Source organism: Oncorhynchus gorbuscha, linkage group LG19 (genome assembly GCF_021184085.1).
Source record: "Oncorhynchus gorbuscha isolate QuinsamMale2020 ecotype Even-year linkage group LG19, OgorEven_v1.0, whole genome shotgun sequence".
Lineage (NCBI taxonomy): Eukaryota > Metazoa > Chordata > Actinopteri > Salmoniformes > Salmonidae > Oncorhynchus > Oncorhynchus gorbuscha.
In genome coordinates, this window is record NC_060191.1 from 16,447,414 (window position 1) to 16,474,232 (window position 26,819).

At 42.2% G+C, this 26,819-nt stretch overlaps 1 protein-coding gene across 6 annotated transcripts in view; it reads left to right on the forward strand.

Moving 5' to 3' along the window:
- LOC124005254 (growth factor receptor-bound protein 10-like) overlaps positions 1–26,819 on the forward strand; it is an 89,694-nt gene that overhangs the window by 24,092 nt on the left and 38,783 nt on the right. The window contains exons 1-3 of one of the 6 annotated variants that reach the window (XM_046314347.1): positions 1,311–1,431; positions 1,700–1,759; positions 14,555–14,651. Coding sequence is in view for 4 of the 6 variants with exons in the window: in XM_046314343.1 (XP_046170299.1) it covers positions 1,381–1,431; positions 14,555–14,651 (148 nt within the window). In the remaining 2 variants the exon portion in view is untranslated. Of the gene's footprint in view, positions 1–1,310; positions 1,432–1,699; positions 1,760–3,511; positions 3,561–14,554; positions 14,652–26,819 lie in introns of those variants that run through there. The other 5 variants (XM_046314348.1, XM_046314343.1, XM_046314344.1 and 2 more) reach the window with 5 other exon arrangements.

Below are 26,819 nucleotides of genomic sequence, written 5' to 3' on the forward strand. Positions count from 1 at the left end.
TCTTGAGAATGATTAGAAAAGCAACATAAAAGCTTTTTTTTAGGTGAGGATGTTCACTGTATGTTTAATTTCCACACACCACATGAGCACAGTAGTTTCAACTTAGAACTTATGAACAATCATACCGTAGCCTTTAACTAAGACCTGTGCTGTTTGCTGCTAGAAGCTGTTCACTGTTTAGGCTAGTGTTTACTGACCTGTAGAACTACACTCAGCAAAAAAATAAATGTCCCTTTTTCTGGACCCTGTCTTTCAAAAGATAATTCGTAAAAATCCAAATAACTTCACAGATCTTCATTGTAAAAGGGTTTAAACACTGTTTCTCATGCTTGTTCAATGAACCACAAACAAATAATGAACATGCACCTGTGGAACGGTTGTTAAGACACTAACAGCTTACAGACGATAGGCAATTAACTTAGGACACTAAAGAGGCCTTTCTACTGACTCTGAAAAACACCAAAAGACAGGTGCCCAGGGTCCCTGCTCATCTGCGTGAACATGCCTTAGGAGGCATGTGCTGCAAGGAGGCATGAGGACTGCAGATGTGGCCAGGGGAATAACTTGCAATGTCCGTACTGTGAGACGCCTAAGGCAGCACTACAGGGAGACAGGACGGACAGCTGATCGTCCTCGCAGTGGCAGACCACATGTAAGAACACCTGCACAGGCTTGGTACATCCGAACATCACACCTGCAGGACAGGTACAGGATGGCAACAACTACTGCCCAAGTTCATCCAGGAACGCACAATCCCTCCATCAGTGTTCAGACTGTCCATTATAGGCTGAGAGAGGCTGGACTGAGGGCTTGCAGGTCCTCACCAGACATCACCGGCAACAACGTCGCCCATGGGCACAAACTCACCGTCGCTGATTTTTACCCCCCCCCCCCCTTTGTTCAGGGACACATTATTCCATTTCTGTTAGTCACATGTCTGTGGAACTTGTTCAGTTTATGTCTCAGTTGTTAAATCTTGTTATGTTCATACAAATATTTACACATGTTAAGTTTGCTGAAAATAAACGCAGTCGACAGTGAGAGGACGTTTCTTTTTTTGCTGAGTTTATGTGGGTTAAGATGTGCTCTGTGCTATATTAGTGTCCACTGTTCTGAAGCATTTTAGTTTAATTAACGTCAGTCATGAAGCTACACACTGAAGAAGGATGTTAACCCAAAACGTATGTGTATGCTATCCTTGATGCAGTACAAATAATTGTAAAAGATCATCAAAAACTTTTTTACTGTGGATGCTTTAGCTACATTTTTGCATGTGTAGTTTCATTAATCCCTCCTGTTTTCTTTTACAGGTTCTTGCACCATCTATCAAAAGTGAATGGGAAAACCCGAAGAACAGAGATTGAGAAATAGCTTCATAGCATGGCTGTGGCCGGATGTCCAGATTATTTTCTACACCATCCAAATTATCAGGTAAATAATGCATGTCTTTCACTAGACGTTGTGTACCATCTGTATTTCAGTACATTGACCTCTTTGTCTTCGTTCTTGGGTGTTCATGTGTAGATTTTAAATGTTTTCATGTGCCAGAGATATCAATTCATTTGGAATAGCAATTACGAATGTTACAATTGCTCTCATTTACTACTGTGATGTTTTCTGTTAAAACCTTTGGCTTAGACCATAGTTTAACCGCACCATCTATAAGACCTAGCTTCAAAAATGATTTGTTTTCTTTCAGTAACTTTGAGCGTTTACTTGAGCCTGGCTGCAGGGCCAGTTGGGCGGGGTTTTCACTTTTGTGAGTATTCCATTGGTACTTTTTCACAAGGCAAGTTCAAGCAAGCACAACTAAAGTGTTAAAAGGATTTGAAATACTATTTGAACCCAGGTCTGCCATATTTTATAAGCTCTTTATTAGCTGTGGTAATATTATAGTGTTTGCTGAAGCAGCACCATTTGGGATTTGTAACTCTTATTTACACAAGTCATAAACGTAAAAATAAGAATAATAAAACGCTCTATATGCATCTAACATATGGACATGTATATAAAACTATACATGGAGTGGTTAGGAAAAGACTGTTTGAACACTCCCAGTTCCCCTGCTATAAGCCCTCCCTCACCCCAGAGCCAGAGCTGAGGGAAGGCGGGAGAGAGAAGTAAAAACCAGAGCCCCACTCTCTCAGCTGGGCCGTAACAAAAAAACCTTGCTGTGAATGTACCTGTCATGGCCAATAGATTTAGTGGCAGAGCATGAATGAAAACAGAAGAGCCAATGAATGGCAGTGGCATGGACGCACATTCCTTTGGGCTGAATACATTGATGGTGATTCACATGGTGCCTGGCCCAGCATGGGGAATCTGGACCCGACGTAAGACCGTCAGCAGTGGTCTCAATCAATGGATTAACCGGATTGTTTTCACCTTTTTGTTTTTACATTGTCTGTTTCCACGTGCAGCAGTTCAACCCCAGTCCAGTGGGAAATAGACTATCAATCAGCCTGGTCATCCGCCCTGTAGAGGAGATTTCAACCCATCCAGCCCTAAAGGGCTATTTAGGAAGCCTGTGCTGTGGGGATTTTAGCTTGTCATCCACCACCCACCCTCTCCCTTGGGCTTTCATTGTGGTTAAGGCTAAAGAATAGAATATGAATAGACTATGTCCACTTTTCTAGTATCAGACGCACTCGTTTAGTCATGCAGCTAAACACAAAGTATCTCAACTAGCTTAACAGTTCCTAGAAGTAGCTATCCTATGCATCTGATCTCTTCCTCGATGGGCTCATTCACACTGTCAGTTTTTTAATTGGTAAATAATGGGTAGAAACAGCTTCTTTATCCTGGGGTTATATAACTAGTAAATGTTATGGGATTCTGGGCTCAGCTCCAAGGCGGTGTTGGAGAGGGAGCGAGAGAGAGCTGGGTGAACTGACTGGAGGTTTGCCACAGCACTCCAAGGTTGGACTATTGAACTGGATTTTAAATGGATGGAATTGTCTCAGTTCTTGTACTTTCAATTAGAGCTGGACCAAAATCCATATCGCAATAAATTGCATGAATTGATGCAATAACGATAAATAGAACTCTACATTTTTTAAATCCTTTAAACTACTGCTAGTATGATGGATTTTGTCCCATTAAAAATCTCCCATATTAGGAAACGTATATAATTTCAAACTTCACATTTAGTAGTATAGTAGTATAGGCTACTTACAGTAAATGAACGATATCAGCAGAAGTGATGGATCATTTCCGGTTTATCGTCCCAGCTCTACTTTCAATTAAACACTGTGTGAAAGGTCAGGTGTTTGTAGTCCTGATATGAGTTTGTGCTTATGGTCTGGGATGCCAGTGAAGGAGAATTGTATATTCTGAGTCATGTTCATTAGTCACCAAACAGAAGAAAATGGTCAGAAACATTGAGGGTCTGGACACAAACGTTTAATTTTCTGTGGCAAAAAGTTTTCAAGCGTTTTACGTTGCGTGCCCTAATGAACAGAAGTCTGGTTTTTCTTTGTTTGGTAGATCTGGAGGGTCGCATCATGTTTCCGTGTTGGGTCAGTCAGTGATGGATCGATAGACTTCTGTCATCAAAGATGGTACAGTATATAATAGTGCAGTACATACAGTGTGGTCTGAAATGATTGACACCCTTGATAAAGATGAGCAAAAATGACTGTTAAAAATAAATCATTAAAATACTAAACTATATTGTAGGGGGAAATTATATTATTTTATACTAATACGATTGCTCAAATAAGAAGATTTTGTTAACAAATAATAATTTTGACACCCCTAAAGATTATTCTAAATACAGTAGCAATGACTACGTCAAGCTTGTGACTCTACAAAGCTGTTGGATACATTTGCAGTTTATTTAGGTTGTGTTTCAGATCATTTTGTGCCCAATAGAAATGAATGGTAAATAATGTATTGTTTCATTTTGGAGGCACTTTTATTGCAAATAAGAATAGAAAATGTTTCTAAACACTTCTACATTAATGTGGATGCTACCATGATTACGGATAATCCTGAATGAATTGTGAATAATGATGAGTGATAAAGTTACAGAAGGTCAAAGATCACAGCGTGACGTAGTCATTGTGTGCTAGGAATATGGGACCAAACACAACACGTTTGACTACTTTATTTGTAAGAATCTTTAGGGGTGTCAAAAATGTTGCCCCCATAATTGATGACTTGTTCAACAAAATCTCTTTCTCCGAGCAATTGAATTAGTATAAAATAATAAAATGTCCCCATTTTTTGGAACATACAATGTAGCTCAGTATTTAAATGATTTATTTTCTATTATTTTATTTGATCATCTTTATCAAGGGTGCCAATAATTTGGGACCCCACTGTAATTGATGTAGGCCACCGTGTAGGGTTATGATCTTTAACAGTTCATGGACACATGGATTGCCTTCTCGCTCTTGGTTTGCTTCTAATAGGTCTTTGGGTCACAGTGTCTGTCGAGTTAACTTTATTGATCCCCAGAGGGGTGACTGGGGTTTGCCACCAGTGGCAGACATACAAAGCCAGTGAGACAGTTACGTGAAGGTTCACTGGCGGTCCCAGACATACAAAGCCAGTGAGACAGTTACGTGAAGGTTCACTGGCGGTGCCAGACATACAAAGCCAGTGAGACAGTTACGTGAAGGTTCACTGGCGGTGCCAGACATACAAAGACAGTGAGACAGTTACGTGAAGGTTCACTGGCGGTGCCAGACATACAAAGCCAGTGAGACAGTTACGTGAAGGTTCACTGGCGGTGCCAGACATACAAAGCCAGTGAGACAGTTACGTGAAGGTTCACTGGCGGTGCCAGACATACAAAGCCAGTGAGACAGTTACGTGAAGGTTCACTGGCGGTGCCAGACATACAAAGCCAGTGAGACGGTTACGTGAAGGTTCACTGGCGGTGCCAGACATACAAAGCCAGTGAGACGGTTACGTGAAGGTTCACTGGCGGTGCCAGACATACAAAGCCAGTGAGACAGTTGCGTGAAGGTTCACTGGCGGTGCCAGACATTTTTCACCGGGGAAGTTTTTTTCAAGGAAGGACTGTCCAGCCAGCGATCCCAGTTGATTGGTGTTTATTCTGACCATAGACACAAGGAACCACATTAGATGGCTGTAGATTTGTGATTCCTCGCTTGCATGTCAATATCAGACGGGGTATTTTGCAATAAAAAATCATAATAACAAAACAAAAAAACAATAAATATAAGTACCTGACAATAGACACAAGGAAGCACATTAGATGTACAGGACAATTGTATGTTGATGCTTGTAGTGTTGTGATTTGTCTGTTAGCATGGAAATAACATACCGTTACAATTAGAGCATGCTAGCTAACTCGCGCTTACAGCAAATACATACAAAAGCACATCCCAGGATGCCCCCAATATCTAACAGGCACCGTACACATTTATACATCAAGACATGTACGTAATGAACTCGTACACATTGTAAATATGGAAATAGAATAAAGTATTTCAGGACGTGACCTACCAATTGCCTGTCAATATCAGACTGGGAAGAATTTACGTTCGTGATCTCCCGCTATCTCAAAGCATAACCAATGGTAAAGTACATATCGATATGTAAATTCAACCAACCAATGGGAATACATAAACATTGAATACATATTTCTGCAGTGTCAAGTGGAAACATAACCAACCCTGTTAAAAATAAAAAAAAAATATGCCATTTAGCAGACGCTTTTATCCAAAGCGACTTACAGTCATGTGTGCATACATTCTACGTATGGGTGGTCCCGGGAATCGAACCCACTACCCTGGCGTTACAAGCGCCATGCTCTACCAACTGAGCTACAGAAGGATCACTACACAAGCAAAATACACTTGACTTTCAATACATCCTCAAAAACGTTCATAATGTTACCTGAGAAGATCCTGTATATGAGGGGATACATTCCATAGCTTACTATTATTGTAGCCAGGCTGCCTTGCTAGACACTAGCTCGTTTTTACAACTCTGCAACTCTGTCAAGTGCGACAATTTTGAAACTGTCTGTCTGTTGGTCATACGTTCTCCATGGTGATCTCTCTGCTCTTGTCCGCCTGTAACCGCTGTCCTAGTAAACAGTCCAACCTGGTCTCTCAAAAGGTGAAATGCTTTTACAGGTTGAGGGGCTTAATATGATAGTAGAAACAAGATCATAGGTCCATCACAGCCTAATCCAGCCTTCCAGGAATCTAAACTCAGACCATCTCCTGTGCATGAGGCACTTTGAGGGTGCTACACACCATTAATCATGTTAGAGTTCAAAGCCACAGAGCCGCTCTGACTATTGTAACATATGTCCACTACTCGAAAACAGCCAATGCAGTGAGGTTCGTAAATATGTAATAATGAACCATCGGACTATGGCTGCTACACAGCTGTGGACTTAGTATTGAGCTCAGGAGTCTGTGTTAAATAGTATTGTGGTTAGTTTAATGTTTTAGTGTACTGAATAGACTAGGCATATTCCTTGGAAACAGAGGTTGGCCTACTTGCTAAAGTAGTTTCCATTTGTCAAGATGGCTTACGGTTTCAGTTTATACTTACTGTAAAATGTAAATAGGATTCCGTGCAGGCCTAAACTCTGAAGAAAATAAGTGACATTTAAAGATGCACTATGCAGAAATTGCTCCACCATTTCCTGGTTGCTACAAAGGGTACCACTTTACTTGACACCCAGCATCATAACACGTAATGACACGGTCATAACCATGTCATAACAGCTGACATAACTTGTTATAATATGGTCATAATACTGTCATGACACATATTTAGACCTGTTGTGACATATATTGTGTTATTTCTTAGCTGGTTATGACACCTACATACAGTGTGTCAAAACCTACCACACACGGCAAAACATTCCATTACACCATAACTTACATGTCAACATTATGTTTATGCTATATATATATATTATTATTTTTTAAAATTGACAATTAAAATTAAGTGATTGTTATTGTGCACATATTGATGTCAGACATGCACCTACACCAATGCTGTGTTGCTGATGACTGGAATGAATGCAGCAGCAGATTTCAGGAGCAGGACAAGACACCCTCTTTTTGACTGATATACGGGCATGTACGGCATTATTATGATGTTCATAATGCTTCTTGACAGTGTCATTACATGTATTTTCTTAGTCCAGTTGACCCAGGATGGCCATAATGCTTCATGACAGTGTCATAAAGTGTATTTTCTTAGTCCAGTTGACCCAGGATGGCCATAATGCTTCATGACAGTGTCATAAAGTGTATTTTCTTAGTCCAGTTGACCCAGGATGGCCATAATGCTTCGTGACAGTGTCATAACATGTATTTTCTTAGTCCAGTTGACCCAGGATGGCCATAATGCTTCATGACAGTGTTATTAAAAATATGATGAGAAAGCATGACTGTAAAGAATTCATGATAACAACTAAGGATTTAAGAAACAAACTTTCAAACGAAAGGAAACTTCTTGAAAGGGAAAAACTAATTTGAATTTTGACACTTTTATGTATCATTTGGTCGGCAGCTATGTTGACTCTGTTTGTGTCCCGAATGGCATCCTATCCCCCATGTAGTGCACTACTTTTGACCAGGGCCCATAGGGCTCTGGTCAAAATAAGTGCACTACGTAGTGAATATCATGCCATTTGGGACACAGGCTCTGGCTTCATGCTGCTGTAGCCATTAAAACTGATCTTATTCCCTGAAACACATCAGTCTTTGCAGAGCAGTGCATTTTTCGCCTTGAGTTTTATAGGTGTTTTTAGAGTGAATGAAGTGGGGATTTTTCTGGCAGAAGCATGTGGTTTCCTGTTCCTGGAAATCAAGCTTTTTTGTTCTGGTTTTTCTTGGAAGTAAATAGGGAGATTAAAAAATCTGGTTCTTTTACTTTATTTTTTGAGACACTGACCAACAGGAAAGGTTTGGGTTGAGCTGCGTTTGTTGAATCAGGATGCATTTTAGGCATCTAGTGGGTTACATGACAAATGTGCCCTGACTTGTAAAAGAAGGTCAGTGTTTCAAAGCCTCTCTCTCTCTACCAGAGAAACCCCAGAGGAAACCGTAGGCTTATCTACATAAACATACAGCAATAAAATCTGCTATTTAAATTGGTATTTGACTTTACCATGATGTTGCAGGGCTAAGTATCCTACTGAATCAGGCTACTAGACTAGGAGTTTGACGTCATCTAGCAGTAGAGTAGGCCATTTCACCCTAGCCTCTAATCCACAATAGATCCATGCACTTGTATTTAGGTTAGCATGCAATGAAATGTAACTCTATGACAATTGGACCACTTATTGTTTTTATTCGGGAGAGTTAAACAATGTGACTTTTGAACGTAACAGATTGACCAATGGAAGTTCAAGGTGGGAGAAATTGTGATCTTTTCTGGAATGTGAAGTAGCATTTAAATGATCCTTACTGTGAGGATTATGCTGCTTTTTTAGAGCGCTAACATTTAGGAAATGCCTCATGACTGTTAGTAATGCACTATGCAAAACCACAACATCAGTTATCGAGGAAAGTGAACCAGTGTTGAGTATTATGAATACGCCTACCAGAGTAGAACCTAGGCCTAAACATGAATAGGCCCCGACTTGTTCAGTGAGGTAGCCCTGCATGTGGAAAGAGGCTGTGTTTATTTTATACTGTAGTGGGTGTACTGGGTGTGATAGTGCCGGACGATGGCAATACAGGAATGACGTACAGTAGCCTACTGTATGTACTTAACAGCTGTTAGGCTATTCTATATCCACCCATTACTGTGGAAACAAATAATAGGCCACGCCTACTCTCATTCTCGTTCTCTCACTCTGTGTGTCTTCAAAGAGACAGCACAGTGTGGAAAGTCCAAATTGAACTCTTTTTACTTAATTATGTAGGCTAATAAGGAACTCAAATTGCTCTCAGGGTGTTTAAGAACATTCTATTCTAACAGACTAGCCTTGACGAGGACTGTCAGCAAATCAATCCTTTTTATCGTATACAACACGAGTTATTTTTTAAACCGAAAGCATAGTGCTTCTTCTTAGCAAAGCCCCATGAAGGACCCATGTATGATTATTGTGTCAGGCACTCCCCTTTCAACACCGCAACCCTAACATTCGTCTTGTCTTGACCTTGTTCAAACCCCTAACCTCAGCCTGAACCATACCACTGTCCCTGTTCTTAACCCTTAACCCTGACCTTATCTTGGAACCTACCGTAGTCCTGGTCCCATATCTGCCTTATATCTGCCCCTTTTTATAAACCTGACCCCAACTTTACTATGACCCCTCTCTACGCACTAACCCTAGCCTACGTTTGAGTTTGTGGCAGAGTAGATCATGGAAAAATATGAGTTATTTCTATGGTGTAGAATGTAGGTGGCCATGTTTTGAGATAGCATCACTAAAACAAAGTGTTGTAGTTGTACTTTATCTACCGCTATAAACCCAACATATAGTGGTTAGGTCAATAGCTTCTTCTCGGAGTGTCTGAATTGAGCAGGTGTTCGTTTCCAACTCCATGTTAATATAGAGTAGTAATACTGCTGGAAGACTTGGCTGAGAAGAATTATCCTGTGGAAGCCAACAAAACGTTGTCCTAGTCCTATTAAAACCTTTCGGAGCATGATACCAGCGTGCAGATTTGGGTGGGGCTCACTGGAGCTGAACCCTGGGCTCGCTGGGACTGGCATACATGGTTGGCCCCATCCCAGTAAGAATGTCACTGGCTTCAGCCATTTGGGGGGTGGGAGTCAGTCGGGGCTGGGTGGGTGGGATCAGTCACGCTCTGGTAGCTGGACCTTTAGCCCTGTCTAGTCTGGTGGTGTCGACCATGTCCAGACACTTTGCACTGGGATTAGTTTGGAGTCAGGAGGACGAGACTGGAGAGGGCCACCACTATACTGCTGCTGCTTTTTCTCAGTGAGTTGATTTAGATCGTATTAAAAACCGGTTTGAGTTTGAAAGGGTTATTTTTACGCGGCCTAACTAAGATTGTGTAGAGTTTATTTATTGAAGTGGGCTCCTTGAAGTTGTGAATCATACTTACCAAGGGTCAACCATGAAAACCGGTGTTCAAAATTATGAAAGAATGTTCGAGCCTCTTCAATTTCACAACAAAACCATTTTATAAATCATATTACCTCTCTCACTGAGGCATTATAACAGCTACAGCTTTTTCTGCCGTATCAAGAGGTCTTGGTGGGTGTGTGTGTCAGTGTGTGTGTCAGTGTGTGTGTCAGTGTGTGTGTGTCAGTGTGTGTGTCTGTGTGTGTGTCTGTGTGTGTGTCTGTGTGTGTGTCTGTGTGTGTGTCAGTGTGTGTGTCTGTGTGTGTGTCTGTGTGTGTGTCTGCATGTGTGTCTGTGTGTGTGTCTGTGTGTGTGTCTGTGTGTATGTCTGTGTGTGTGCGTGCGTGCGTGCGTGTGAGAGCATCCTAGCAAGCCAAACACAGAAGTCCACCACAGTACATTCTGTTCCCACGGCATGCTGTGAGTGCTCCAATCAGTGCTGGCATTATGGATCTCCCACACTTATTTTGTAGTGATTTATTATTCTTTTAATTGTTTTTGTCCAAGAAGACACAGTGTTCTCTGTGAGCATGTGTTTCTGTGGGAAGCCCTCTAATCGTGAGTTCTCTGCTACTCGCTGTTTAGGCCTACATCTGAGGCAGAACAAAGCAATAAAGAAAACAACTAGCCTTGCTATAAAGAAAACAACTAGCCTTGCTATAAAGAAAACAACTAGCCTTGCTATAAAGAAAACAACTAGCCTTGCTATAAAGAAAACAACTAGCCTTGCTATAAAGAAAACAACTAGCCTTGCTATAAAGAAAACAACTAGCCTATCTACCGAACAACTAGCATAAACACTGGGGAGAACTGTGAACATTGGCTGTCAACGCTGTGGTTCACCTGGCCGATCGCTTTTCACACCTGTACTATCTCCTCTGGACACCGTTCTACTGAACACATTCTATGGTTATACTGAACACATTCTATGGTTATACTGAACACATTCTATGGTTATACTGAACACATTCTATGGTTATACTGAACACATTCTATGGTTATACTGAACACATTCTATGGTTATACTGAACACATTCTATGGTTATACTGAACACATTCTATGGTTATACTGAACACATTCTATGGTTATACTGAACACATTCTATGGTTATACTGAACACATTCAATGCCTGCATTAATATCCTATAGACCGAAAAACGAGTCCTTCTGCTGTGGACTAACAGGGAAAGCAGACCGGACGAGTTTTGTGCGCAAGTGTTACAATATAAATGAACGTGTCCATGTTATTCACTCATTTTATCCATGCACATCAACGAGTGCCTGTGTTGCCGAATGCTAAAATACGCGCGGCAATCTTCTCATTGGTTTTCACAAGCATACAAAGCATACATGCTTGAAAGATGAAAGAGGAGAGTTAATCAACGATAACTAACTAAAAACTAACTAGGCTTCCCTTTTATCTGTGGATTAATCATCGGAGAATATAAACACACGATTTTGTATGACTCCTGATCAAAACTTTACAAAGATCCAGCAAAAAAAGGACCATATGCATTTCAGGTTAAATAACAACCCCAATGTTCATCTCCTAGGACCAACTAGCTAGCAATAGCTTACTGCCACAGTAACTGCTTTCTAGGCCTCGACTGAAGACAACAGCTTACTGCCACAGTAACTGCTTTCTAGGCCTCGACTGAAGACAACAGCTTACTGCCACAGTAACTGCTTTCTAGGCCTCGACTGAAGACAACAGCTTACTGCCACAGTAACTGCTTCCTAGGCCTCGACTGAAGACACCAGCTTACTGCAACAGTAACTGCTTTCTAGGCCTCGACTGAAGACAACAGCTTACTGCCACAGTAACTGCTTTCTAGGCCTCGACTGAAGACAACAGCTTACTGCCACAGTAACTGCTTTCTAGGCCTCGACTGAAGACAACAGCTTACTGCCACAGTAACTGCTTCCTAGGCCTCGACTGAAGACACCAGCTTACTGCAACAGTAACTGCTTTCTAGGCCTCGACTGAAGACAACAGCTTACTGCCACAGTAACTGCTTCCTAGGCCTCGACTGAAGACACCAGCTTACTGCCACAGTAACTGCTTCCTAGGCCTCGACTGAAGACAACAGCTTACTGCCACAGTAACTGCTTCCTAGGCCTCGACTGAAGACAACAGCTTACTGCCACAGTAACTGCTTCCTAGGCCTCGACTGAAGACAACAGCTTACTGCCACAGTAACTGCTTTCTAGGCCTCGACTGAAGACAACAGCTTACTGCCACAGTAACTGCTTCCTAGGCCTCGACTGAAGACAACAGCTTACTGCCACAGTAACTGCTTTCTAGGCCTCGACTGAAGACAACAGCTTACTGCCACAGTAACTGCTTCCTAGGCCTCGACTGAACACAACTGCTTACTCCCACAGTAACTGGGAGGCTCCCAAGTGGCACAGTGGTCTAATGCACTGCATCTCAGTGCTAGAGGCTGTGATTGGGAGTCCTATAGGGCGGTGCACAATTGGCCCAGCATTGTCTGGGTTTGGCCGGGGTAGGCCGTCATTGTAAATAAGAATTTGTTCTTAACTGTCTTGCCTAGTTAAATAAAAACTGCTTCCTAGGCCTTGACTGCAGACAACAGTTTACTGCAACAGTAACTGCTTCCAAGCCCTTGAATGAAGACAACTGCTTACTGCAACAGTAACTGCATTTTACATTACATTTACATTTAAGTCATTTAGCAGACGCTCTTATCCAGAGCGACTTACAAATTGGTGCATTCACCTTATGACATCCAGTGGAACAGTCACTTTACAATAGTGCATCTAAATCTTAAAGGGGGGGTGAGAGGGATTACTTATCCTATCCTAGGTATTCCTTAAAGAGGTGGGGTTTCAGGTGTCTCCGGAAGGTGGTGATTGACTCCGCTGTCCTGGCGTCGTGAGGGAGTTTGTTCCACCATTGGGGGCCAGAGCAGCGAACAGTTTTGACTGGGCTGAGCGGGAACTGTACTTCCTCAGTGGTAGGGAGGCGAGCAGGCCAGAGGTGGATGAACGCAGTGCCCTTGTTTGGGTGTAGGGCCTGATCAGAGCCTGGAGGTACTGAGGTGCCGTTCCCCTCACAGCTCCGTAGGCAAGCACCATGGTCTTGTAGCGGATGCGAGCTTCAACTGGAAGCCAGTGGAGAGAGCGGAGGAGCGGGGTGACGTGAGAGAACTTGGGAAGGTTGAACACCAGACGGGCTGCGGCGTTCTGGATGAGTTGTAGGGGTTTAATGGCACAGGCAGGGAGCCCAGCCAACAGCGAGTTGCAGTAATCCAGACGGGAGATGACAAGTGCCTGGATTAGGACCTGCGCCGCTTCCTGTGTGAGGCAGGGTCGTACTCTGCGGATGTTGTAGAGCATGAACCTACAGGAACGGGCCACCGCCTTGATGTTAGTTGAGAACGACAGGGTGTTGTCCAGGATCACGCCAAGGTTCTTAGCGCTCTGGGAGGAGGACACAATGGAGTTGTCAACCGTGATGGCGAGATCATGGAACGGGCAGTCCTTCCCCGGGAGGAAGAGCAGCTCCGTCTTGCCGAGGTTCAGCTTGAGGTGGTGATCCGTCATCCACACTGATATGTCTGCCAGACATGCAGAGATGCGATTCGCCACCTGGTCATCAGAAGGGGGAAAGGAGAAGATTAATTGTGTGTCGTCTGCATAGCAATGATAGGAGAGACCATGTGAGGTTATGACAGAGCCAAGTGACTTGGTGTATAGCGAGAATAGGAGAGGGCCTAGAACAGAGCCCTGGGGGACACCAGTGGTGAGAGCGCGTGGTGAGGAGACAGATTCTCGCCACGCCACCTGGTAGGAGCGACCTGTCAGGTAGGACGCAATCCAAGCGTGGGCCGCGCCGGAGATGCCCAACTCGGAGAGGGTGGAGAGGAGGATCTGATGGTTCACAGTATCGAAGGCAGCCGATAGATCTATGAGGATGAGAGCAGAGGAGAGAGAGTTAGCTTTAGCAGTGCGGAGCGCCTCCGTGATACAGAGGAGAGCAGTCTCAGTTGAATGACTAGTCTTGAAACCTGACTGATTTGGATCAAGAAGGTCATTCAGAGAGAAGACAGCTTAGTATGTAGTCTTCTTACTCAATCTAGAAGCTGGTTCTAGTTCATTAGTCTCTTTGCCATAATCTCATATCCAGCCTAAAACATGGGGTGGTTTGGTGGAAGAAGAGGCAACTTGGTATGTTGCCTCTTTATGGTAGTGCCCTGCGCTGCTCTGAGGGGATGCTCTGGTTTAGAAAGGCAGGAGAAGAGCCAAGTATAGGCCTGTACACACACATACACGCGCACTTGGGCGTACACGCACTGCGATGAGATTGTGTTTTTTTTAAACCTCATGATGGACCAGATTGATACTGCATACAATACGGTCTTAACCAAATGAATGTTCCTCTGCGTGTTAGACTAGATAGACAAAGACAAACCCAGTGTTATGATGTGATGCTGAAGTTGTGAATAAACTCTTTTGGCATGACTGCTATGTTGGCTTTTTTCTCAGCAGGACAATGTGGACCGAGCCTCCAATCACAGACCAGCAGATCTAATTGGGCCGAGTTTCCAGAAGTCAACCAATCGGAACTCTCCAAACCATCAAGGTTGGTGTTCTTAGAATGTCAGTACTTAGAAAATGGAAATATTCATTTGATAATTGTGTCACTGCTCAAATTATTTGACAGATGTAGACTAGTTATATGGTGAAAGTGTTGATGGTCTGTCAGTACATTTAGTAGGATGTAATTTATTTGAGGCTGCATAATTGACCTCAGAAAACAAAGACAACTGTTTAATAATAATAATCACCGTTTTTTGCTCTGAGAATACTAACAAGATTCTGTTCTGAAATGCAGCCTATTTGTATTGGAATTGCAGCTTCAGACGATCCTTATCACATTGTTAATTCTCAGATCTGAGATTTGCGCTTCTCATTTTCTGTATTACTGTGTGTGTGTGTGTGTGTGTGTGTGTGTGTGTGTGTGTGTGTGTGTGTGTGTGTGTGTGTGTGTGTGTGTGTGTGTGTGTGTGTGTGTGTGTGTGTGTGTGTGTGTGTGTCTTTTCAGTGTTTGTGTGTGCATGCGCGCACGCTTTGATATGGGTGGGGGGTTACTGTTGACGCGTTTTATGGCAGAGGGCTCCGTCGCTCATTAATTTCAGATTAGGATGTATATTCTGGGGCTCTTCCGCTGTAAACATTTCAGCAGTTCAAAGAGTGATTTGTAAAGACATGGGGTGCCATTATAATTAAGCTTTCAATCTAATTGTGCTATACAAATTTCATCCATGATAATCGGAGCATGAGATTTACGCACAATATTGCCCCAGCATGGGATGTAAAGCTTGAAGGTTTTTGAACTGTCTGGTAGTGGATGAGAAAGCTTGGTGCTGTCGTGGAAATAAATGGAGCAGAAATTAGATTTGACATTTTTTTTACTGTCAAGGGAGAGTACTGCACTGGAATTTATGACTAGGAAAACAGATAATAATTTTCACAGTGATTCAAATGACAAATGATCTATAATAATATGAGAGTTTGGGTAAAAAAGAAAAGAATGCTAGAAAAGAATGCTTTGTAAAAAATATATTTGCCACAAAATGTTTAATATGTGCAAAGACCTCCCTCCCTCCATAATATGAAGATCAGATTGAGGGAATAAATAAATTAATCAGGGATTGCATTGATAACCATTGTATACTTAAAAGGCAACTGTTCATTGTTTAAACCGTTGAAACTATACATTTCAACATTGGTCAATATTATTGATATAGAATCTTTGTTAACACAGTGTCTAATATCCATATAGGGATGGGCATTTACATTTGTTTTTTAAAATTGTTTGAGTATCAAATAAAAGACAAACTAGTTTTTCAACCACTCCACAAATTTCTTGTTAACAAACTATAGTTTGGCAAGTCGGTAAGTCACTGTATCACAATTCCAGTAAGTCAGAAGTTTACATACACTAAATTGACTGTGACATTAAACAGTTTGGAAAATTCCAGAAAATGTCTTGGCTTTAGAAGCTTCTGAACGGCTAATTTACATAATTTGAGTCAATTGGAGGTGTGTACCTGTGGATGTATTTCAAGGCCTACCTTCAAACTCAGTGCCTCTTTGCTTGACATCATGGGAAAATCAAAAGAAATCAGCCAAGACATGAGAAAAACTATTGTAGACCTCCACAAGTCTGGTTCATCCTTGGGAGCCTGAAGGTACCACGTTCATCTGTACAAACAATAGTATGCAAGTATAAACACCATGGGTTCACGCAGCCGTCATACCACTCAGGAAGGAGGCACGTTCTGTCTCCTAGAGATGAACGTACTTTGGTGCAAAAGGTTAAAATCAATCACAGAACAACAGCAAAGGACCCTGTGAAGATGCTGGAGGAAACAGTTACAAATGTATCTTTTTCCACCAGTAAAACGAGTTCTATATCAACATAACCTGAAAGGCCGCTCATCAAGGAAGATGCCACTGCTCCATAACCGCCATAAAAAAGACAGACTACGGTTTGCAACTGCACATAGGGACAAAGATTTGTTGAATTGTGGCCCATTCCTCCTGACAGAGCTGATGTAACTGAGTCGGATTTGTAGGCCTTCTTGCTTGGTGTCATTTTCCATTTGGACCAAGCTTTAACTTCCTGACTGATGTCTTGAGATGTTGCTTCAATCTATCCACATAATTCCCCCCCCCCATGATGCCATCTATTTTGTGAAGTGTACCAGTCCCTTCTGCAGCAAAGCACCCCTACAACATGATGCTGCAACCCCGTGCTTCACGGTTGGGATGGTGTTCTTCGGCTTGCAAGCCTCCCTTTTTCCTCCAAACATAATGATGGTCTTTATGGCCAAACAGTTCTATTTTTGTTTCATCAGACCAGAGGGCATTTCTAATACAGGGAATTCTTACTAGGATTAAATGTCAGTAATTGTGAAAAACTGAGTTTAAATGTATGTGTAACATACAGTGCCGAATTTATCAAAACGATTACAGATAAAACATTATAATTGCTAAATTTCCCCATATACAGTACCAGTCAGTACCAGTAAAATTGTAAAAAATTTAAAACTATTTTCTACATTGTAGAATAATATTGAAGACTATGAAATAACACATATGGAATAATGTGGTAACCAAAAAAGTGTTAAACAAACCAAACTATATTTTAGATCCTTCAAAGTAGCCACCTTTTGCCTTGATTACATTTTTGCACACTCTTGGCATTCTCTCAACCAGCTTCACCTGGAATGCTTTTCCAACAGTCTTGAAGGAGTTCCCACATATGCTGAGCACTTGTTGGCTGCTTTTCCTTCACTCTGTGGTCCAACTCATCCCGAACCATCTCAATTGGGTTGAGGTTGGGTGATTGTGGAGGCCAGGTCATCTGATGCAGCACTCCATCACTCTCCTTCTTGGTCAATTAGCCCTTACACAGCCTGGAGGTTTGTTGGGTCATTGTCCAGTTGAAAGCAAATGATAGTCCCACTTACGCAAACCAGATGGGATGGAATATTGCTGCATAATGCTGTGGTAGCCAAGTGTGCCTGGAATTCTAAATAAATCAGACAGATAGTGTCACCAGCAATGCACCATCACACCTCCTCCTCCAAGCTTCACGGTGGAAACCACACATGCAGAGGTCATCCGTTCACCTACCCTGCGTCTCACAAAGACACGGCGGTTGCAACAAATTATCTTACATTTAGACTCATCAGACCAAAGGACAGATTTCCACCGGTCTAATGTCCATTGCTCGTGTTTCTTGGTCCAAGCAAGTCTCTTCTTGTTATTGGTATTCTTTAGTAGTTGTTTCTTTGCAGCAATTTGAACAAGAAGGCCTGATTCACACAGTCTCCTCTGAACAGTTGATGTTGGGATGTTTCTGTTACTTGAACTCTGAAGCATTTATTTGGGTTGAAATTTATGAGGCTGGTAACTCTAATGAACTTATCCTCTGCATCAGAGGTAACTCTGGGTCACCCTTTCCTGTGAGGGTCCTTATGAGAGCCAGTTTCATCATAGCGCTTGATGGTTTTTGCGACTGCATTTGAAGAAACTTTACAATTTCTTGAAATGTTCAGTGTTGACTGACCTTCATGTCTTTAAGTAATGATGGACAGCCCTTTCTCTTTGCTTATTTGAGCTGTTCTTGCCAAAGACTTGGTCTTTTACCAAATCTTCTGTATACCACCCCTACCTTGTCACAACACAACTGATTGGCTCAAAAGCATTAAGAAGGAAAAATTTCCACAAATGTACTTTTAACAAGGCACACCTGTTAATTGAAATGCATTCCAGGTGACTACCTCATGAAGCTGGTTGAGAGAATGCCAAGAGTGTGCAAAGCTGTCATCAAGGCAAAAGGTGGCTACTTTAAAGAGTCTCATCTCAAATATGTATATGGTAGGCTCGTGTCTCTGGGCAACTCACGGCTGTGCTTGCCTTTGTAGTTTGTAATAGTTTGCAAGCCCTGCCACATTCGACGAGCGTCGGAGCCGGTGTAGTATGATTCAGTCTTCGCCCTGTATTGATGCTTTGCCTGTTTGATGGTTCGTCGCAAGGCATAGCGGGATTTCTTGTAAGCTTCCGGGTTAGAGTCCCGAACCTTTAAAGCGGCAGCTCTTCCCTTTAGCTCAGTGCGAATGTTGCCTGTAATCCATGGCTTCTGGTTGGGGTATTATGTACTGTCACTGTGGGGACGACGTCCTCGATGCACTTATTGATAGAGCCAGTGACTGATTTGGTTGATTCCTCAATATCATCGGAAGAATCCCGGAACATGTTCCAGTTTGTGATGGCAAAACAGTCCTGTAGTTTAGCATCTGCTTCCTCTGACCATGTTTCTATAGACCGAGCCACTGGTGCTTCCTGCTTTAATATTTGCTTGTAAGCAGGAATCAGGAGGGTAGAGTTGTGGTCACATTTACCAGATGGAGGGCGAGGGAGAACTTTGTACGCGTCTCTGTGTGTGGAGTACAGATGATCTAGAATTTTTCCCTCTGGTTGCATATTTAACATGTTGATAGAGATTTGGTAGAACTGATTTAAGTTTCCCTGCATTAAACTCTCAGGCCACTTGGAGCGCCGCCTCTGGGTGAGTGGTTTGCTTATTTCCTTATACAGCTGACTGAGTGCTGTCTTAGTGCCAGCATCTCTTTGTGGTGGTAAATAAACAGCCACGAAAAGTATAGCTGAGAACTAACTCTAGGCAAGTAGTGTGGCCTGCAATTTATCACAATATACTCTACTTCAGGCGAGCAAAATCTAGAGACTTCCTTAGATTTCGTGCACCAGCTGTTGTTTACAAATATGCACAGACCCCCCCCCCTCGTCTTTCCAGAGTGTGCTGTTCTATCCTGCCGGCGCAGCGTGTATCCCGCTAGCTGAATATCCATGTAGTCATTCAGCCACGATTCCATGAAACATAGGATATTACAGTTTTTGATGTCCTGTTGGTAGGATATTCGTGATCGTACCTCGTCTAATTTATTGTCCATTGATTGCACATTGGCGAGTAATATTGACGGCAGCTTTCCCACTCGCCTTCTGCGGGTCCTGGCGAGGCAGAGACGTGCCTAACGCTTTGTTGCCACACAGTATTAGACTATTTTTTTTGCCTCTGTTTAGAGATCAAGTTTTGACATCAGTTCCAGTATTTGAGTACTCTATTACTCATGCTCATCCCTAAATCCATAGCACAATGTTTATGACATCAAAGCTCATACATATTTCTGGAACATATTTCTGGTGCCTTGACATTGTTGTAGTGCTATAATCCTCTGTGAAATTCCGATCTCTTTTTCCACAAAACCCACACTTGTGCTTATAGGATTTTAATAGAGCTGAGGGCTAAGACCTACTTTGTGTGTTTGTCATAAACCTCATTGGTGCTTTTAGGCAGAAAGAACAAGTCTTTTGTTGGAACGGCACCCTGAATAATGAGATATTTCAGGAATGAGAAGGATTGAAGCAGTTTGTTATAGGTCAAAGGACAGATATAATTAGTCAACACACACTAATGTACTGTACAAATTGACCCGGGTATGTCATGACATGTTCTTATGAGATGTTATAACATTGTTGTGTTAAGAAATGTCTTGATGTCAAGGTGCAGTTTTGTTGACATGGCTAAATCCTTTCGCAGATAATTAAGTACTTTTGTAGCGAGAATTAGTACAAGGCCGAAATGAGGTGAAAGATTATTTGGGTTTTGTGCTGGCACTGTGTGTGTGGGGGTGTGGGGGTGTATCATGGTGTTGTGCTGTTAATGGAACTACAGGTTTTAAGTCTCTGGTGTGGTAGTTTTGCCATTATTTCTTGTGTCCTATTTACCAGTCCAGTAGTAGTCTAGTATTTGTTGCCTTTGCAGCCTTTCACAGCCTTTGCAGTCTGCCTTTAGTTCAGTGTTGTTGCTTTAACTATTTGACTTACTATTTCCTTTGTTCATACATAGGCTACACTGAAGGCCAGGTGCGGTCTGGTCACTGAAGGGTTAATATGAGATCTTTATCATACAGAACTGTGGTATGTATGCAGTGAATAATGTGTTTGGGCTCCATTCTTAAAGAAACCTCATGGGACGCTCCCCTTCAAAATGATTGGTTCCTCCTCTCTCTCCCATACATTCCCATGAGTGGGGCTGGGCAGGTGGGAGAGAGATTAGCAGGAGATATCAAATAAACACTGCTGCCTACATCCCAAATGACACCCTATTTCCCATTTAGTGCACTACTTTTGACCGGAGCCTTATGGGCACTGCTCTGTTCAAAAGTAGTGCACCATTTAGGGGATAAAGTGACCTGTGGCCCTTGGTCTAAAGTAGTGCACTATAAGGATAGGGTGCCATTTGGGACATAGCTACTGTTGCTGCTACCCTGGCTAGGCTGTTTGTGAGCAGCAGGATCTTATCCTCATTCTCCACCCACTTGCTCACTCCCCACTCCCTGTCATGGATTGAACAATGGTGGGCACTCCCTCTCCAGCCAATCTTTACACCAATGCAATGCTTTAAAATCCTTGACGGGGATTGTGCAAGTTCACACTTTGGGAGAAGTGTGGAGAGTCGCGATGCAGCCTTCAGCTATTGCAAATGGAGATAAGTCATGGTGGAGTGCAGGAGGCTGGGGTTACGTCCCAAATGGCACCCTATTCCCTATGTAATGCACTATAGGGCTCATAAGGCTCTGGTCAAAAGTAGTGCACTATTAAGGGAATAGATGAGGCCTTAACAACATCAACTTAGTGAATAATGTTAAAAGGGCCAGAAATAATTAGACACCTGTGATAATCTGAAGTACCCAAAAATGGCCACTAGATGTCTTGTGATAGTTTACATAAAATCCTTGAAAGATGCCAACATTCTGGTAGTTTACTGGTAAACTTAGAAAGTTTCCAGTAATATACTCTCCTTTTGCAAACCTAGGCTGAAGCATAGGGCTGTACTCAAAATGGCACCCTCTTTCCTATATAGTGTACTATTTTTGACCAGAGCCCTATGGACCATAGTGTGCCATTTGGGACGAACAAGACTGATGGCAGGTTGGATGGGGAGCGTCACTGCACAGCTATTTTCAGGTTTCTCCAGAGATGTTTGATTGGGTTCAAGTCTGGGCTCTGGCTGGGCTACTCAAGGACATTCAGAGATTTGTCCCGACGCCACTTCTACGTTGTCTTGGCTGTGTGCTTAGGGCCGTTGTCCTGTTGGAAGGTGAACCTTCGCTCTAGTCTGAGGTCCTGAGCACTCTGGAGCAGGCTTTCATTAAGGATTTCTCTGTACTTCTCTGCACCGTTCATCTTTCAGGCCAAAGAGTTTAATCTTGCTTCTCGTGTTCTGAGAGTCCTTTAGGTGCCTTTTGGCAAACTCCAAACAGGCGGTCATGTGCCTTTTACTGAGGACTGTCTTCCGTCAGGTCACTCTACCATAAAGGCCTGATTGTTGGAGTGCTGCAGAGATGGTTGTCCTTCTGAAAGGTTCTTCCATCTCCACATAGGAACTTTGGAGCTCTGTCAGAGTGACCATTGGGTTCTTGGTCACATCCCTGACCTAGGCCCTTCTCCCCTGATTGCTCAGTTTGGCCAGGCGGCCAGCGCTAGGAAGAGTCTTGGTGGTTCCAAACTTCTTCCCTTTCAGAATGATGGAGGCCACCGTGTTCTTGGGGACTTTCAATGCTGCATACATTTTTTGGTACCCTTCCCTGTGCTTCGACACAATCCTGTCTCAGAGCTCTACGGACAATTCCTTCGACCTCATGGCTTGATTTTTCCTTTGACATGCACTGTCAACTGTGGGACGTTATATAAACAGGTGTGGGCCTTTCCAAATAATGTACATTCAATTTAATTTACCTCAGGTGGACTCCAATCAAGTTGTAGAAACATATTAAGGATGATCAATGGAAACAGGATGCACCTAAGCTCAATTTTGAGTCTCATAGCAAAGGGTCTGAATACTCATGTAAACAAGGTATTTCTGTTTTTAAATTTTTTTAATTAATTTGCAAAAATGTTGTTTAAAAAAATAATGTTTTTGCTTTGTCATTATGGGGTATTGTGTGTAGATTGATGAGGATTTATTTTTATTCAATCAATTTTAGAGTAAGGCTGTAATGTAACAAAATGTGGAAAAAGGGAAGGGTTCTGAATAAATTCAGAATGCACTGTATGTTTGGAACATCAAATCGCAATACATTTGCCATATCGAATCACAATACATATAGAATCAGCACTTAAGTATTGTGATCATATCATATTGTGAGGTCCCTGGCAATTCCCTGGCAATTCCCTAGTTTATACTACTTAATATCTTTCAAATTATGTGTCTGTTATTTAATAGTTTTAACATATGATCACTCAGAAACATTTGCACAAAATCTTTTTTCTCTCAAATGCATATCCCTGTTAATGAGGATTTCTCCTCTGCCAAGCCAATCAATCCACCGGACAGGTGTGGCATAACAAGAAACTGATTAAACAGCATGATTGTTAAACTGGTGTACCTTGTGCTGGGGACAACAAAAAGCCACACTAAAATGTGCAGTTTTGTCACACAACTTAATGCCACAGATGTCTGAAGTCTTGAGGGAACTTGCAATTGGCATGCTGACTGCAGGAATGTCCACCAGAGCTGTAGAATTTCATGTTAATAATTTCTCCACCATAAGCTGCCTCCGTCATTTTATAGAATTTGGAAGTATGTCCAACTGGCCTCATAACCGCAGACCATGTGTATGGCGTCGTAAGGGCGAGCGGTTTTCTGATGTCAACGTTGTGAACAGAGTGCCCTATGGTTGCGGTGCGGTGGGGTTATGGTGTGGGCAGACATAAGCTACGGAGAATGAACACAATTGCATTTTATCAAAGGCATTCTGAATGCACAGAAATACCAAAAGATGCATATCTGTATTCCCATTAATGTGAAATCCATAGATTAGGGCCTAATGAATTTATTTCAATTGACTGATTTCCTAATATGATTAGTAACTCAGTAAAATCTTTGAATTGTTGCATGTTGCGTTTATATTTCTGTTCAGTAGAATTTATATTTAACAGCATTGTCAATGCGCCAGAAGTTGAAAGACAACAGCAACAAAATGGCTGAGCCCTTATTTCCAGGCTACATACAGTGTAAGGTGTATGCCAGGATATTTCATGCTGAAAACCTCATAGTGAATACCATTGGTGTTTAATAAGTTGATGGTTTAAATTTAGGATAATGTTTTACAGTTTCTTCATTTTTAAAGGTCATCTTATTTGATTATATGATCAATTGTATATGTGGTAAGGCCAGTGTCCTTTGTGCCTCACTTGGCAGAGCATGGCACTTGCAATGACAGGGTTGTGGGTTGAATTCCCACAGGGGACCAGTATGAAAATGTAAGCACTCACTACTGTAAATTGCTCTGGATTAAAGTGTCTGCTAAATGACTAAAAAAATGTCATGTAAAAAGATAATTAGACATCTGAGATAATTAGAGACCTGTGATAATCTGAAGTGCACAGCCACTAGATGTCTTGTGACTGAGTACATAAAATCCTTGAAAGATACTAACATTCTGGTAGTTCACTGGTCAACAGTAATATAACCTACGGCTGAAGCATAGGGCTGTACTCCAAACGGCACCCTCTTCCCTATATAGTGTACTACTTTTTACCAGAGCCCTATGGGCCGGGACATAGGGTGCCATTTGGGGCTAACAGGACTGATGGAAGTGTGGGTGTATCTGCCCCAGCCCCAAACCCAGGCAGGCACAGTTGCTAGGTAATAAACCCTATCAATGGTTCCAATGCGCTCCAATAATACACTTTCTAGTTGAGAAGTTCACTTGTATTTCAAGTATCAAAGTCCTGTTCCAAAAGATATTTCTTTAGGGAGGCAGGTAGCATAGTGGTTAGAGCTTTGGGCCAATAACTGGTAAGGTTGCTGGATTGAATCCCTGAGCTGACAAGGTTCAAATCTGTCATTCTTCCTCTGAACAAGACAGTTAACCCGATAGGCCGTCATTGTAAATAAGAATTTGTTCTTAACTGACTTGCCTCGTTAAATAAAGGTTGAAACGAATGATGCTTTGTTGAGAGTCATAGGCCCTGGCTTGTAACCCTGGCTGGCACTCAGGTTTTGATGAAATCTGGAACAGGCAATATCCAATCACGCATTCCTCAGATGAAAGACATGATGAGGAGGGTGGTTCTTTTGAGATTATGGTAGCTGATGTAAATTAAATACGCTGATTTAAACTGATTAAGTGTTCCCCAAGAACAGGCTCTTTTGCTCATTCTGATTGGGCTTTGTCAGAGTGACCATTATTGTTTTTTGTATTGTGACCATTATTGTTTTTTGTACAATTCTGATTGGGCCACTGTCCTCAGTGGGTGTGTACTGGCACTCCGTATTGTCCCAGTATTGTCCTAGTCACTGTAGAACCACCCTGTACAGTTAAGACTGTATCTGTGTGAACCGTGAAAGAATGGGTCCACTGATTCCTTTCACGTGGGCCATTTTTCCCTCTGTTGTCTTCCTATCGTCCGGTCTCCTCGTCACATCCCAAGGACGCTGTGCCATTTCCCGACTTCCAGCCATGCCAGCTCCCCTCTGTTTTCTACACATTTGAATGCTAATTGACGGTGGCTGGTTAGAGGGACTGGGCTACATTGTCAACACATCACTTTTATCAAAAGTACTTTTTGATTTGTTATCCCGAACTCCTGATAAGAGCAACTAAACTATCACACATATTATTTCCCTTTAGTTTAGTAGGTGTGTGTGTAGCAGCAGTACATTGGGAAAGGGCAGGGGGGAAATTTGGTCAAGAAGACGCCACTCATAATTAATTCAGATAATGAATACATACATTCCTGGGTGGTTGTAAAGAAAAGCCATAAGGAATTTGGTCCATATAATGGTCTGCTAAGCATCGGAAACATCCCAAACAGCTTTTATGGAGTCATCACCAGGGCTTGCCAGCCTTTTCCCTTTTACAAATTAATAATAGACAGTGAAAAGGGAAGCTTTGGCTGTTGAAGCAGACAAGCTGGAATGGTGAGAGAGAGCAGGGGAAACCATTCCGTCGTGATGGAGGGCTTTATGCTAACCGCTACGCCCCGCCACCAGCCAGCCCCGGTTTGGCCCCTACAGTACTGACAAAGTGTGTCCCAACTGGCACCCTATTGCCTAGGTAATGCACCCTATTTCCTATGTCGTGCTCTACTTTTGACCAGAGCCCTATGGCCTCTGGTCAAAAGTAGTGTTCTATATAGGGAATACAAACAGGACAGACAAACAGGACAGGTCCTGAATAAGACAGACAATAACATGAATAGGGATCTATCTGTGACGTGCTGTTGTCTCACTGAGAGACAGTGAGGGGCTGTCAGAGTTACAGTTTGATTGACGCTGTTCTAGACTGACTGAGCATATTTTTAGTTGTAGTAGGAGTATGACATGGGTTCAATTAGTATTTGTTTTCTTTCAACTACTTTGAGCGTTTGAAAGGGCACGGTTTGCACTTTTGGGAAAATTGCATTGGTTCTAGGCAACCTTGTGCTGGGCAGCCTCAGTCAAGGGCAACTAAAGTTTTTGACAGAAAACAAATACCATTTGATCCCAGGATAGTATGTAGGCTATTATATTATTTTATACAAATAATTATTGTTTTTTGTACAATTCAACTTTTTTTTTTGACAATACAAAACATACACATGCAAACGACAGCATTCAAACACACACAAACATCATCCTTCACCGACCCACCTGCTCACACCCCCATCTCCAGAGCCCACATCACTCTCTGCCACATGGCCTCAGACTGCACCATTTTGTTTCTTTCTGTCGCCCACACACTTTCAACATTTAGACAATAAAGCATTTGACCTTTCCATTCTGTTAACAATTGAGGATTGGTTGATTTCCAGTTTTAAGTGTACATTTTTTCAAGATGATTGACGATGAAAGTATCGTCCAACCCATTGGGTATCCCGCTGCACCCTCATATTCCATGTCTTTAAATATGCAGCCAGACGGATTAAAAGTACTTTTATTTTGTAATACTTCTGACAGACAACTTTCTAACTCCACCCATAACTTTTTTATAACATTCCCAGAAGGCATGGATTACTGAGTCATTATTAGTTTTATACTTAAGACATGACTCTGTGACTCTGCCATTGTGGTGTAGAATTTGGGAATTTTGTCTCTTGTATAATACATTATATACTTTAGTTTATACTGGATTAAGCATACATTTTTGTTAACTGTAATTCCGTTAGT